Source organism: Fusarium poae, assembly GCF_019609905.1.
Source record: "Fusarium poae strain DAOMC 252244 chromosome Unknown contig_1, whole genome shotgun sequence".
NCBI lineage: Eukaryota > Fungi > Ascomycota > Sordariomycetes > Hypocreales > Nectriaceae > Fusarium > Fusarium poae.
In genome coordinates, this window is record NW_025408659.1 from 1,511,400 (window position 1) to 1,526,379 (window position 14,980).

Sequence of the window (14,980 nt, forward strand, 5' to 3'; positions counted from 1 at the left end):
GCAGCGATTGAATGCCAGAAGCACTTGCTTCGAAGCGGAATATTAGCCTAGATCTACCACCGTAGCTATACAGGGCATGAAAAATAGTCGAGTAATGTCAACCAACCAAGTAAATCAAGCCGCTGTTTGCCGAGTAAACCAAGTCAAGCAAGGGGTTCTGTCAACCAAGTAAAAAAAGGGTCTAAATTTTGCTTTACTTGGTTGTTGGACACACTGTCCAGGACCCTACTCGGGGGTCAGTGGTCACGATGATACTATCCGCAACCGCGTCCATCGCACCCTTCCGCGTCGCGTCGGGCCCCACTTGACTCTCCAACAGGTTACCACGGCGACGTTAATAAAGATTGTAAAGATTGTAAAAGATTGTCGCAAAGATTATGGCCTTGAAAACAAAATCGGTTCGCGCCATCTCAGAACGGGGCCTGTTCTGAATTCTCCAAAGTCACTAGCTGTGGGGTAGGCCAGGGGGTAGAGGTCGGTTGATGATTGGGCCTTGGTCACACGTCGAGGTTTAACTAATTAGGCTAAGCCCAGTCCATATCCCTGCAGATCTTTGCCAGCACAGTTGGCAAGACAACATGTCATAACAATGGCAAGACAGCCGAAAGAATATTCACCAAAACATGTTAACTACTACTTCAACACCAAAGCAATTGAATCCCCATCCCATCTCATCGCACCACAACACAGCACCCACGTATGGACTCCGTGCTAGAACTCAGAATTGATCAGTGGCTTGCGTCCGTTGATATTCCAGCCCAGAACCATTCAGCAGATCAACCTCCGCTTAAGAAGCGCAAACGCTATCATCAAAACAACCAGCTCCTTTCACCTGAACAATCCACCAAGAACTCCAATCTTTACGAGCGCGCATCTGCTATTCCTGCTCCCTACATGGCTCCCGAAACACCCGGGAAACGAAAAGCTGATGACAACAATGACGTAACACCGCGCGCGCCTCAATTGGCAAGGAGCCAGAGCTCCATCTTTGAAGGCGTCCCAGATTTCTCGTCCCGGAGCGGGACCGGGACTTCTACCAGTAAAGGATCTGGTCGATCCTCTCCCATCAAACAGACATTTCCTGTAGTTGGGTTAGGCGGTCATGTCCTTCATTCGCGGACTTTGAATCCGAGTGCAGTTGATATGCCTGATGAATTGTACAAACTATATGTTGACATACAAAAAATTAACATGGGCCAGAAATTCTTGCCTCAAAGCTGGGAGGTCGGTACTGTCTTTTTTCATCACTGGGATCTTGGCTAATGTACCGCAAGGCTGGAATCAACGAGCGATCAAAAACAATTGATCGAACACTGCAAATGCTCGAACCCAGCGTTGCTTACATCCTGCCCCCAACTACAGGCTTTACTGTTGACGATGACGATGAGATGCCGCTGTCCTCAGTCTTTGCCATCGTCGACGACATTATCGAGGAGGCACAACGCTGCCAGAATGATCCATTTGATGAAACAGGCTGGAATCATCTCGTGCACACACCGCTTATCAAAGCGGTCATAAAGCAAAAATGCTGGCCAGGAAGTTCAATACTGAAAATGTCACCTTGGTAAGTTTATCTTGTCCGTGTATCTTGCTCCAATCCAACAATGACCCTTCAGCATGACCGCCTCGGTGACAGCACGCTACCACAAATTCCCGCTGCCCTCGACAAAGGTGGATTACGTCCTTCACATCGACCCACCAGCCTCAACAGAGGTAGACGCAGCGACTCGTCGCCTTCAAGCCGCCACGTTGGAGAAGTCTGTCAATCACACTTCGTTCGATCCCCTCCGTACATCGCCGATTTGTCTCAGTATAGAGACGAAGAAGTACGGCGGTGATGTGAAGAAGGGAGATGTACAGATGGCTTCATGGCAGGCTGCGCAGTGGACGTGTCTAGCTAATCAAGCAGGCGATAGTATCGAGAAGCTGCCTTTCTTGCCTGGAATTATAGTGCAGGGTCATCATTGGTCGTTTGTTGCGACAACGAGACGAGGGGATGAGACTGTGAGTGTCCTTATTGTTGAACAGTGCTGTTTCTCTGAAGTGAATATGTTGCTGACTTGTTGGAAGACTCTTTGGGCTAGTACCCCAATTGGTACGACCATGACGTCTCTTGGCGTGTTGCAGATCATGGCAGGCCTAAGTCGATTGAGGAGATGGGCTGTCGAGGACTTTTGGCCCTGGTACAAAGATAATGTTCTCAAAGAAACGCAAATGGTCTAAAGGAGTTAGGTGTCCATGGAACTATTCTCGGCGTGTGACAATGTATTCGAGCTGTCTTCTGGGGCATGACAAGTTGTCAAATATTTGGGGTGAAATTGTGTGTATTCCTGTCTCTGTCCGATAGTTGCAGGGCTGCCGTCAGATCAGATTAATAATCAGATATATCAATCAGGTCAATCAATTCAAATACAACGTCTGTATATCGATATATCTGAATGGAGAGCCCTAGATACGCCGGATTATCTGTATGTTCCGGCTCCGGAAAGCGTGACTCTCCCTAGGAAGCCACGATGTTATAGGGGCCAGCCGAGCTGATTGGTCCTGGACCCTTGCCTGCCGGGGTCTCAGGTAGAGGCGAATACGAACCGGACAGTCAGGTTTTGTATGCATTTCACCCAAATCACCACCAAAACTCACCAATTTGAAGACCATATTTGGTAGCCGTATGTCCCTCCCTATCTCTGAGCTTGTCTGACCGCCTAAAAGAGACTATGTCTGATCATTTTACCGCAAGCCCGGCTGTGCAGGCTGCCCGTTGGATCCTCACGGAGTCTGAGCGCCGTGAGCGCCTCGGCAAGCCGCGGATTTCGTTACGTGAGGCTGCAGCCCGTTTTCGCTGTGGCAAGACTGCTGTCGGCACACATCTGAAGTCGATGAAGCTATTCGGAAGACCGGCTTTCAGTACAAAGGCAGGGGGGCACCCAAGGAATCTCGATGAAAGTGAAGATCGTGCGCTCGTTGCGTATGTTATGTGGCTTGAGAGATGTGACTTCTCTGCAAACCAAGTCGTTATAGAAGATGCAGAAAATGAATTGAGGGCATCACGAAGTCCTCCTGACCCTCCTGCTGGTCAGGGATGGTACAAGCGCTTTGTTGCAGATAATCCGGAGCTACAGAAGAAGAAGTTAGTCAGGGCATTAGATCGTGAGAGGGCAGGGTTTGAAGCCGGTGAGATTGCTGAAGTAGAGCAATTTTATACTGACCTTGGTGTTGTTATCGAAGAAAGAGATATATCGGCCTCATAGATCTTTAATGCCGATGAGTGCGGTATTTGTATTGGCATGATCCGCGAGCGGCTCGAGGTGCTTATCATCAAGAAGATCCTCAACACCAAGCACGAGGTTGTGGCTTTCTCTAACCGTGAGACTTCTACGATGATCGGCTGTGCAAATGCTGAAGGATGTGCGTAATCTCCTTACTTCTAACTATCTTCTAATATTTCATAGTTACGATACCTCCTCTTATGGTGTTTAAAACGTGGCCAACCGAAGGCTGGGATATTGACGGCTTATATGAAGAGATACGCTACATCATTATTCCAGCTCCAGATTCAACTGAAAGAGGACTTTGACGCGTCTTGATTGGGCCGTTATCCCTGTTTTCCTCTTTCACTTGAAAGGGGCTACTTGGCGAGACTGCCGAGACTCCACTTTCAGCGATGGTAGGGGCGCTTTATCATCTCATTGGTGCTCTGGTCCTAACCCTGGACGGTTCTTATAGAATTTGAGGTGGTAGCTCAAAGCTTCGCAGCGTGTGTAATACATGTAATATAATTAAAGTTTGATTACGGAATTCCACGCGAACAGCGCGTCTTTGACGCGCACTTCTAGGACAGGTCCAAACTTTATAGAGAGAATAGCCCTCAATGTTCTTCAAAGGCAACTTGCAGTAAATGAAGACTAAGTCTTGAGTTGCGAGACGGGATGGAAACGCCAGAATTACACATGGGGAGCAGCCCCCATAGCCGTGCCGGAGTTATCAACCCCAACGAGACGACACCATGGCCAGCGTTCTACATAAGTAAAGTAAGTAAAATTTTCAGGCTTACTTACTTACTTACTAACGATATCCATACTTACTTGCCACCCCGAACTACTTACTTACTTTACTTGCTTACTTGCAAGTAAAGTGGATCCATATACCATAGCCAATCATCTTACAGCATCGTGTCCTGATGTCCCCTTGGTTTTGCCCAGGAAATCGCACCAGTGCGAGCCCAGTTTCTGAGGCATTGCAATGCCTCCACAGTAACCCAGTGCAGGGCGTTCCTTTGTGAAGATATGGTGAGCTTTGCGGCACTGAAAACACGTTCATTCTCGCTGGACATGGCTGCGATAGAAAGTAGGTCCATCGCCATATTGAATAACCGTGGGAACTGAGTCTTGCGGCCAAGCCACCATTGGAGCAATTGCTCTTCTTTGAAGTCTTCCTCTGGAACCATTTGTAGGTATAGGTTGATCTCATCCGGAGCTTCTTTCCTGGCCTTCTTGGGGAAGTTTGCAGTGCGCAACAATAACTTTGATCCATGAAATGCCGGAGGGGAGTCTGGAGACACTGGTGCCTGGTTACTGTGAGCATAGTGCCTGTCAAAGTAATCTCTGAAGTCCCGAAGGATCGAGTCTACTTGGTTCGGTAGCCTAAGCTGCAGGAACCCAATGCCGTATCCTGGGTGTAATATCATAGCTGCCCAGTAAACAACGCTCCCCTCCATCAAATTGCGGTATTTGTCGAGCTTTGACATTGCATACTTAATCGAGTGTTGTATGAAATGTAGCCCATCGTCGGACAACTCGAAGGGCTCAGGATCCAGGTCCTTGTCTTCGAATTGTACCGAGATTTCTGCTTGGTATAGTGGAGAACTCGGTTCTCCGCTGGTAGTCGATTCCATGGTTGAATATCTGCCCCAGGTAGATACGCCAGTGTCCTGTTGCAGCCCTCCCTGTTGCTCTCTCTCTCTGCCATCAGTAGGCGCAGCGACTATGATACAATCAAGTACTGGCTCTTCGAGAGTGATCCTCGGCGCCCGATACGGCGCAGGGATAAGGTTGGAAGAATACCGCTGTCGCATTTCAGATAGATGGCCCTTCAAGAGGTACATGGTGGGAAGTACCTCTGCAAATCTAGGAGTGCGACCCTCAAAGTGCTTGGTATACGTGAGGTAAGGCTGTAGGATTTCGATGATCTCGGCGAGTACTACCCAGTCTCCACAGCTAAGAACCTCCTCGGCGGAGACCCTTTTTTCTTCCTTGGGGTCAAGAAGACTAAGCTTGCAAAAGACATCGATAATGTCCCGAAGTCTGAGCGCACGATGGACCATCAAATAGACAGAATTCCATCGCGTACCTATCATTATCTGCCTTGACCATCAAGCCTTTGAGAGTGTCGTCGACAAACCATACTCCCAATTCGGCCATGATTGATTGGTCGACCTTGCCACTCGTGATGGATAGGAAAAGCTCCCTACGCTGAGGATTTCTTCTGATCCAGTAGACCAGATTATGGAGTTTTCCAATAGGGCCTCTTTTTCTCCATTCACGGAGTAATTCGCGTTCTTTCTTCTGGTCTTTCTCCGCAATGTGACTGTCGAATATGTCACTAGAATCGCCCTCTAAGAAGGCCTTTGCCGATAGGTTGAGGATATGGCCAACACAGCGGATTCGCCGCTCGCCTTCCAAGCCCTCAAGCCCAGTAGGACTTGCCCGGGGATTGAACATCTTAAGCAAAGCCCGGACACAAGTATCGCAAGGGTCAGCGACTCAGCGTTATCTGCTGTGAAGAACCCGATCTTCTTTTCCAAGCCGTATTTCCGGATGACCTTAGCCATCAAGATGGCCTGATTTTCGCCACCGTGACTGCCAGAGAGCTTCTCTAGGCTGATAAGGCGGACTTGTGGTGTCCCGGCTATGTCAACATAGTACGCTATCACCGAAAGGATAGCAATACCATTAGGCGAAGTCCACATGTCAAAGGAAGTATGAACCTTTGATAAGGCTTTATTCATCTCATCCTTTAACATCCTCGTGTGTCCTTCGAATTCTTGTAAGATCCACCTTCTTACGGTGTTTCCCGACGTCGGCAGAACTTCGATAACAAACTCGTCATCTAGGAAGGCAAGAAGCTGTCGAAATAGCTTGTGTTCAACACCGTGAAGAGGGATATTGGCATCCGTAATCCAGCCGAGAAGAAGTCGCTTGAAGATGTCTGCTCTACTCTCAACGATCAGCGGCCTTCTTTTGGCGGCCCGCTTTTGCATATCAAGGACCGATACAGAGGATGACGGAGCCGGAGATGTTCTATTCGACGATTCGGGCTCTGAATCAGGACCGTTGTCGTGTGCAGTAGATGGCTTATATATATGATGGTCGTTGTTCAAGTGGTAGATCGGGGAGGTAGTTGCCTTAGCTGTTACGATCGGCCCCTATAGGCAGCTGTAAGCACCACTGTAATCGCTAGCATAGTGATTATAGCCCGATCTTTTGCCCTGTGGCCTAACGGTTAGGTGCAACCGTTACACGCGTGTGACGGGTGAAGGTTCCCAAGGGATAAACTAGTCCGTACTGGTTTATGTTGGCAGAGTCGTAGGGCGTTGTCACTGAGCGTTGCGAAGTGTCACGTCTCTTAATAGTGAATAGAGCGGGTCAGGCGTATTCAGGTAAAGAAGTTTTGTTGATAGCTGGTAGGCCATCGTACTATCTAGTGCTAAGCGAATGTATATATACATGAGGTTATGCAGGTCGAACGAGGTCGGTTCGACTCTGTTCGTCATGCAAGTCGAATGGGGTCCGTTCGACTTGTATAGGGTAGGTCTATTCTAAGTGGTGGAAAACGTGGGGTATGTTATCTCACGTGGGTGGAGATTAGTTGGGTCGTAACATTAGCCTCCAATATCTTAACCTGGTTCTGTGCGTCACATAGACCACAAACCCAGAGGAATAAAAGAAATTTGAATAGCCATGTGTTCAGGTATGGCTATTTAAGCTCATGTCGTTAGGATTGGAGCACTTGATGCGACAAACCGGATGTGAAACCGGATACATGACCCCAACGTATGGGCCGCGTTTCACATCCGGTCGCACGGTGCTTGCGGTTTTGCCCCACTTGCTTAGATCTTACTTACTTACTTGCTTCTTAGAGGTTTTACTTACTTACTTCGCTGCCGGGCTTACTTACTTACTTATTACTTACTTACTTGGTTACTTACTTGCAATTACTTTACTTATGTCGAACGCTGATCCTGTTGGCATTATTGTGCAGCGGATATGAACGGACGAAATCGGCGACGAGACCTCGGCTTGATATTTACCTTCATTATTGCAAAGGGTGGGGCAACATACAAAGATACCCTTTCGGACGATAATCCACCATCAGTGTTTGGCTATCAAGATTGCTTTCGGAATGGTGGCATCATAGTGTATGAATGAATTTATTCCGCCCGGGAGGATACGCCTCATAGGGCAGGGAGCATCATAGTGTGTGAGCATTGGACGTCTCGTAATAGAAAAGATGGGTCAGTGAGTCGATTGCGTAATCAGAACAGCCCCATTGAAAGGCCAAAATTTGACGATTTCTCATAGGCATCACGTAATCAATTCTAACTCAATTTGATCTAGTATATTTTTACGCCGGCTGTACTCATTTAAATTCTTTTTTTTCTTCCCATCTTCTGTTCCTTTTCCTCCAGGACGTTCCACAAAGCTCCTGCGAACATAAGTCAGTCAGAGTGCAAAGCCTCCTGCCGTTGTAAGACAGTTAGAGATATACGCTCCTTCAATTTTTTTCTGTTTCTGTTTTCTTCTGTTTTCTTTTTTTCTTTTTTTTCTTCTTTTTTTTCTTCTTTTTTTCTTCTTTTTTTTTTCTTCTTTTTTTCTTCTTCTTTTTTTCTTCTTTTTTTACCAGTAGGTCATGTCGTATGTCCGTTATAGGACTCTTTGGACTGGTAAGCATCTCGTGTAGGCTCGATCAGTCCGCCTCGTAGAAACTACCGGCACCGTGCTCCTAGGCGGACAAATTTGACGGCAAGTTATCTTCTAGTGTCCCTGATTGGCGGCGGCGGTTTTAGTCCCTAACCAAGCCTCTGCCGTGGGATGAACTCTTAATTGCCCGTATCGTCTGTAGTAGTATAGGTAGGCAAATATCCAAAACGAAAAGCGGCCAATCTCAGCTTTCACAAGACTGGGGTATGGACAAATTAGCCTGGGTTCCTGAATGGGTGACACTCCGTCCGGTTTCGGCCCAAGCGTGCACATATGCGGTCGGTTCTGTAGGACGGATCGGCGATTTTGAGACTCTGAGCACCCACTTAAAATTTTAACAAGAAACGGCCAAATTAGGCTCGCCTTACCCATACATCAACCAACTACACATGAACCCCAAGTTCGAAAAGTCAAAAAATCGCCATCGACGGAGCATATCCTAGAGGCAGTTAAGGCCTTTCGTCCAAAACCGTACGATTTAATTCCACTTTGCCTTAAGACCTACCCACCCACACCCGTGAGTGTCTTGACACCATGCCAATACTGTACGCCAGCGGCTTAGTTTAGCCGAAAGGACACTAGTCTCTAATCCATGCTTACATACCTTGCCTACTTTTTCGTCCTCGTCTCCCCAAGCCCATGCTCATGCTGTTCCTTGCCTTGCATCGTCCAAATTGTGACCCGCTTCCTGAAGCCCATAACTGTCAGACCCTGCCTGTATTCGGTCCATTGATGCACATTGGTGTATTCATGTTGTGTTTTGTCCAAATCCTGCCCCCTTGAAGGTACTGCCATTCCGGTGCGTAATCTTGAAATATCCCCTGTTTGCATGCGACACCCCAGCACCTGTCCAATTATAACAGGCTACATACTGTGCCACTCTACCCCTACCGGCCAAGATAAGCCGCCGAGCGTAATGAATCGTGTTATGTTGTACTACCTTCACCACAAAAATAGCGGGCTAATCATTGCGTCGCAAAGCTGCCAAGAGTCGAGAAGCGGAATCTTGGCTGGTGAAGTATACCGGTATGCCACCAGCGACCGCTGACAGGCCTAGCATAGAACCAGCGACAGCCTCGGTAGCTCTTCGCCAAGGCCATTCTTAGTTCAGCAGCTGGGCCGCTTGGTTTTGCTTGTTGACACAGATTCTGGCTGCCTTAATACCCCTGTGCTGGTGCGCGTGCTGTCATTCCGGGTAACTTGCCTAGCTTCAGTCTAGCTTGGACGATCTACATGGTCTGGCGCCAGTTCTTCAGCGCCTCGCTTCGTTCGACCTCGGTCACTGGGGGTCACACGCATGCAATTCATCCAAGTGAAACACATCATGGATCCATGAAAGCATGAAAGTGGATAGACAAACCAGAAAGCACAGACGCAGAGATGAAGAGCATCAAAACTCAATCTGCGAAGGACAACGTCCGCCTCCGCCGCGTCTATTTTCTGCTTCTTTGATCAGTGAGAGCTTAAAAAATAAAAAATAAAAAGGAAAATAAAAATAAAAAAAATAAAAAGGAAAAGGAAAAGTGGACCTACAAGCCGCTTTGGCTACTCTTGGGGGTGAAATTCATGGCGACAGAGTGGAGCCGTGCGATACAGTAAAACGCAAAACAGTCGCCCAGCAATTCCCTCCTATAGGGTTTTCAAGGCAGCCATTGCTGTTGGCAACCACGATAAGTTGTAGAAAATCTAGTCGCGCATCGAACTGGGTCATTTGGCTATGAAACTACAGACTACCCTATACAAGTTAGCATCCTGCAGCGGCAGAAATGTGCCGCCAAGAGCTCAAGGCCCGGCTACCTGGCCACTAGATCGGCGATCAAAAGTCCGTTTGGGCCGTTCCTGTATCACGTGATATGGGTTCAATACATGATAAGTCGATCGCCATTACCGATGTAACCTCAGCGCTGAGCGGTCGACACTAGGTGGGGGCAAGCAATTTACGGAAGAACGGAAGGCAGAAGTAGGACGCTGAACAACAAGATTGACAACGGCATCGTGAAATCGAATTCACAACCAGGGATTCGAAAGAGGTGTTGGCTCTAGCAAACGTTGGACCCACCTCTATCATGGGTTTCCCGAGGATTGACCATTGGATATGATGATTCTACAGGGCATATCGGCAACTTTAGGACGGCCGTGGCTGCCCACGCTAGATCCTGACGAAGAACGGCTAATTTGGGCTCCTTTTTGCTTTATGCCAACTAGGTAACCAACTAGGTAACCAACTGTAGGGGAACACCAAGTTCCAAAAGTCCAAAAATCACCGTCTTTTTTTCTTCTTTTTTTTCTGGAGGAGACTGAGGCCTGTCACCACAGGAGGAACGGGCTGTTCGTCCGGCCGTGCGACGCAGAAGGCCGCGGAGAGCCAAGAAGCGGAATCCCGGCAAACGCTTCAGCATGAGAGGGGCTTTTGTTGACGGAAGCGCCCCCTGAATCCCTGACCATAAGACACGCTTATCTAGGTATGTACTAAAGCGAGCAAGCCTTCCGCCTTTGTTGAAGGCATTTTGGACGGCTACGAGAGCCTTCTCCTCCTTGTGACTTCGTGGTGGCGGGGGGGGCAATAGGGAGCCTTCTGTATGCGTTCTTCCCAGATTGCTCGCTGGGTCTGGAGAAGGACGAATCTGGCCGTGATCATGATGGCCACTTGCCCGGTTGAATGGTCTCTCTGCGACTTGTGAAAGGGACAGTACAGTGAGGTGCGGGTTCACCGTCAGCTGTTTTTTTATCGTGCTTTCATGAAAAGTGTCCCAAGATGGACTGACTAGTGTGACGAACGACCCATGCATAGCCCGAGCCAGAATGTACCCCACCATCTCTCAGCCATAATTGTCTCTTGCTTTGTCGGCGGTCCGGGATAGGGTACCAATATTCAGACCAGCCTATTATAGCTTCAATCATGTGATAGATCTTTTCGTTAGTAACTATCCCTTCATCCGACTCGAGGTGATTTCCATCCTCGCTTTAATTCCTTGATGCTGATCAGAGTGCTGTTAGTAAACAACAGAACAATGACCCCACTAGCGTCATCTGTCACTAGGATTAGCGCCGCAGCTAGTCTGCTTTGAGTCAATTCAACAAAATTATGATGAAGGGCTACTGACGGTGAACCCGCACCCTACTGTAGCAACGAGACAGCAATAGCCAGTCGCACTGTTAGCCAGAGTTGTGACATCTCCTTGCACTCTTCTAAGTTATGATCTATCGTGGAGTATGGGTAGGAGCAAGTGATTTACGATCATGTCGGGATCCCATGACGTGCGGCAGATATCTCCCCCCATAATCAGCTCCATAACAAGTAAATGGCATTTCCGGATAAGCTTTTAGCATTCATAATCGCCGTGCGACTTCGTGGAATAGCTCTTTACGTTACGTTACATGTTGCCGCCAGGCATGATCTTCACGGGCTTAGGAAACATGACAACTGGGAAAGACGAGCTGTCGCCCGCATGCCATTCTCTCCAAAATCGGCTTCTTTGATTGAACTGGACAAAATGGGACGACAAGCCAGATAGTTCCCGGTTACTGGCGATTGTTTGATCGGTGGCGTTATAGTAAATGACATCTTGTGTGAAAAGTCCAAAAAAGTGCAGCACGATTGAATATGCGGCCCAGGATAGCCTAAAGCGGCTAGACGAGTATCCGTAGAAGCGGCCGATTCTTGACAGCTTTTGTGCTCATCACGTAATCATTCTAACTGGATTCGATTTAGCGCCACTACTTTTTTCTGTTTCTTTAAAGCACTTTCTTATCAGCAATCTTGTTTAGTTCCTTTTTCTTTTCCACTTCATCGCAGGTGAAAGTCGGTCGAAGCAGAGCTCCCGACACTCTAAGTCGATCGGAGATTCCCGCAGGTGAAGATCGGTAGAGCAAAGCTCCCACCACCCAAGTCGGTCAGAGATATAATACAAACTCCCGCAGGTGAAGATCGGTAGAGCAAAGCTCCCACCACCCAAGTCGGTCAGAGATATAATACAAACTCCCGCAGGTGAAGATCGGTAGAGCAAAGCTCCCACCACCCAAGTCGGTCAGAGATATAATACAAACTCCCGCAGGTGAAGATCGGTAGAGCAAAGCTCCCACCACCCAAGTCGGTCAGAGATATAATACAAACTCCCGCAGGTGAAGATCGGTAGAGCAAAGCTCCCACCACCCAAGTCGGTCAGAGATAGTTTTTTTCTTAGTTTTTTTTCTTAGTTTTTTTTTCTTAGTTTTTTTTTCTTAGTTTTTTTTTCTTAGTTTTTTTTTCGTAGTTTTTTTTCGTAGTTTTTTTTTGTTACTGTCTTTTCCATATATCTATGATGTAGTTCCCATGCGTAGGTCTGGGTCGTGCCGTAAGACGATTGAGGAGATGCGTTGAGGCGCGAGCGCTCCGTGTAGGTAGGGTTGATCGGTCCGCGTTGTAGACTCGTAGCGACGTGCGGGCTTCGGCTCTGACGGATAAATTTGGCCATAAGCAGGCTCATGCCGTCCCAAATCGGCAACGGTAGCTTTTGGCGTTTGTCCAGTTTCAGCCGTTAGTTCGACATGCTCCTGATTGCCACTGTGACAATAAGGCCTGTAGCGTCCGCTGTATGCGTGGGTGAGTATCCAAAACTGGAGGCGGCCAATCTCGGCTTCCACAACAAGGTTGTGTGGCCGAATATGTGCGATTTGGCGACGTTCTTGAACGCGTGGTACTCCGTCCGGTTTCGACCTGAATGCTCACGTATGTATACTATCCCGAGGATTGACCATTAGACACGATGATTCCACAGGGTATGTCGGCAATTTTAGGACGGCCATGGCTGCCCACGCTAGATTTTGACGAGGAGCAGCCAAATTAGGCTCCTTTTGCTATATGTCAACTAGGTAACCAACCAACTGCACGTGAACACCAAGTCCAATAATCCAAAATTCGCCGGCATTGAGTGTTTCTGGAGGCGACTGGGGCCTGTCGTCCAAAAACGTACAAAACGATTCCATTTGTGCTCGAGTCAATTTTTATCTTGGGATCTGCTCATAGCTGCGAGCAATCGAGCCTTGACACAATGAGCACTCATGACCTGGCGCAGACTCACTGCAATACTGTGCAGCATGCCACGCAACAACAGCTTGAGCATCCTGGCCTCGATACTACCTCACCACAGGAGGAACGGGCTGTTCATTCGGCCGTGCGACGAACAAGGCGGCGGAGAGTCAAGAAGTGGAATCCCGGCAAACGCTTCAGCATGAGAGAGGCTTTCGTTGACGGAACCGCCCTGCTACGAAAAGCGGCCAGGCTTGCGAGGTTCGACGACATTGCTGTAGACTTGTGCTTTTGGGACCTGGGCTGCTCGTCATGGGTTGGTGTGGAGCCTCGACCTTCTGGCGCGATAAGCCGCAACATTAGAGAGGTACGTCTGGGTCGTGGCCGCTTTACCCCACACTGCCCGATAACTGACTATGCCCTAAAGTTCGAGGGTGGGAGTGTTGGAAAATCCGGGGATCCCCCTTCCTTTCAGGGTTTAGACTGTCAGACTGAAAGTCCTAGATTTAGAGTTCAAAGTCCTAGATGAAATCATCTAGAGATATAAACCCGAGAAGAACTCTCATATCAATAATGAACAATCAAGTTTTATAAAAAATACATTTTCACCCAGCACTACTGCGCAATATAAACAATAGGGAGTGGGATCGAGGATGGGAGAGCGATATTCCGAAAATGGTTGCGCTCTCTACATAATGGAATCGCCAAATACGTCGAAGCATATGGTGTCCCTTGTCGGTTCAAATGTTTCGACCCTTTCAAGGAACAATGGCTTGTCACCATCGGGGCGCCCGCCGGCTGGCTCATGGATTCTCAGGATTGGGAACGCGCAGTGAGTATAGACCTGAAATGGAACACCAAACCTCACAGCTGCTTACGAAGCCTAAACAGTGTGAAAGTCGCTTGTCCCGTGAAGCAAGATGGAAAGCGCAACACGTATCGGGAGGTGGCCGACCCAATATCTCGACTAGTTCTCAAGGTGTAAAGAGGGAGGGAAGGAGAGAGAGAGGGAGAAAGAGAAAGAGAGGAGGAAACACCCCTAATCTTGACGGGTGATTCGACCAACCGATCTATGTGATGGTTCGGACACTTGTGAGTCTAGCTTTTAGACTGTATCTACAACTGCGAGTACACACACACACACACACACACACAAGTCTATTACGCCCGGCAGGCCAGCCCCCAGAGGGCTCTGAAGCTAAGAATACATACATCTCCCTCATTATTGCCTTGCTCTCGCCAAGCCGATGAGAATTTAGCCTTATCCTTTCCAGTCCAGTTATCGCATTTCTCCTTGGCCCTTCTAGATGTTAGTAGTAGCAAGTCAACTTGAAGCCTATTTCCTCCAAGTGTTCAGCTTCCTATCGTCGGCGGGCTGAAGCGATGGCTGCTGTTGACTACTTGAGGGTGTCGGGGGTTATCGGTTAGTGTTGATAAAGTGTTGCGGGGTTACTGGTATTCCTGTCATCTCTGTTCTAGGCGACCTGTGGCGATCGCGAATCTGATTGTGGCTCGTACTGCGTCCATGTTTGGCGTCCATTTCACGCATCGGAAGAGAAAATGCTCTACCGTTTCCTTTGCCCGCCCACATGGACACTCATCTGTTGGTGCTGCCCTGATCTGATATAGATATCCGTTTAGTCGCGCCATTCCGGTTCTAAGCTGCGCCACTACACTGGCTTCCTTCCACGACAACTTGTCGTAGAGCATACACGTGTGTTTACCAGGCAGAGCTGAGTCGACCTTCCTAGAATGCTTGCCAACTCCCTCCGGCAACTTTCTCTTACTTTGCAGATCTGCTCTCAATCGATTGAGAATTGTGGTCTTCGCTTTAACTGCTCCCCCTCACTGCGAGTACAGTAATACTTCTCACCAACACATGTAATTGGTCAACATCGTGAACAAGCATTAGTAAGCTCGTGCGTTATCAATCAAAACATATTTTCACATCTTCTTTACAATAGAAGAACGAATACTGGCAAGCAAGCAAGCAAGC

At 48.3% G+C, this 14,980-nt stretch overlaps 5 protein-coding genes across 5 annotated transcripts; 4 read left to right on the plus strand and 1 right to left on the minus strand.

Annotated features, from left to right (window-relative positions):
- Nucleotides 1–699: 699 nt before the first annotated feature.
- FPOAC1_013205 (uncharacterized protein) lies at nt 700–2,223 on the plus strand (the record flags this gene model as incomplete). The annotated part of the gene is made up of 4 exons (XM_044857546.1): nt 700–1,224; nt 1,275–1,564; nt 1,617–2,004; nt 2,071–2,223. 4 exons carry the CDS (start codon nt 700–702, stop codon nt 2,221–2,223), a joined length of 1,356 nt encoding a protein of 451 aa, XP_044701729.1.
- A 215-nt stretch (nt 2,224–2,438) lies between these two features.
- On the plus strand, nt 2,439–3,248 carry FPOAC1_013206 (uncharacterized protein; the record flags this gene model as incomplete). The annotated part of the gene is made up of 3 exons (XM_044857547.1): nt 2,439–2,468; nt 2,576–2,660; nt 2,710–3,248. 3 exons carry the CDS (start codon nt 2,439–2,441, stop codon nt 3,246–3,248), a joined length of 654 nt encoding a protein of 217 aa, XP_044701730.1.
- Nucleotides 3,249–3,284: 36 nt separating this feature from the next.
- FPOAC1_013207 (uncharacterized protein) lies at nt 3,285–3,574 on the plus strand (the record flags this gene model as incomplete). Its single annotated transcript, XM_044857548.1, has 2 exons — nt 3,285–3,405; nt 3,450–3,574. 2 exons carry the CDS (start codon nt 3,285–3,287, stop codon nt 3,572–3,574), a joined length of 246 nt encoding a protein of 81 aa, XP_044701731.1.
- An 8,698-nt stretch (nt 3,575–12,272) lies between these two features.
- FPOAC1_013208 (uncharacterized protein) lies at nt 12,273–12,761 on the minus strand (the record flags this gene model as incomplete). The annotated part of the gene is made up of 2 exons (XM_044857549.1): nt 12,273–12,672; nt 12,721–12,761. 2 exons carry the CDS (start codon nt 12,759–12,761, stop codon nt 12,273–12,275), a joined length of 441 nt encoding a protein of 146 aa, XP_044701732.1.
- Nucleotides 12,762–13,006: 245 nt separating this feature from the next.
- FPOAC1_013209 (uncharacterized protein) lies at nt 13,007–13,969 on the plus strand (the record flags this gene model as incomplete). The annotated part of the gene is made up of 3 exons (XM_044857550.1): nt 13,007–13,351; nt 13,412–13,469; nt 13,623–13,969. 3 exons carry the CDS (start codon nt 13,007–13,009, stop codon nt 13,967–13,969), a joined length of 750 nt encoding a protein of 249 aa, XP_044701733.1.
- Nucleotides 13,970–14,980: the final 1,011 nt, after the last annotated feature.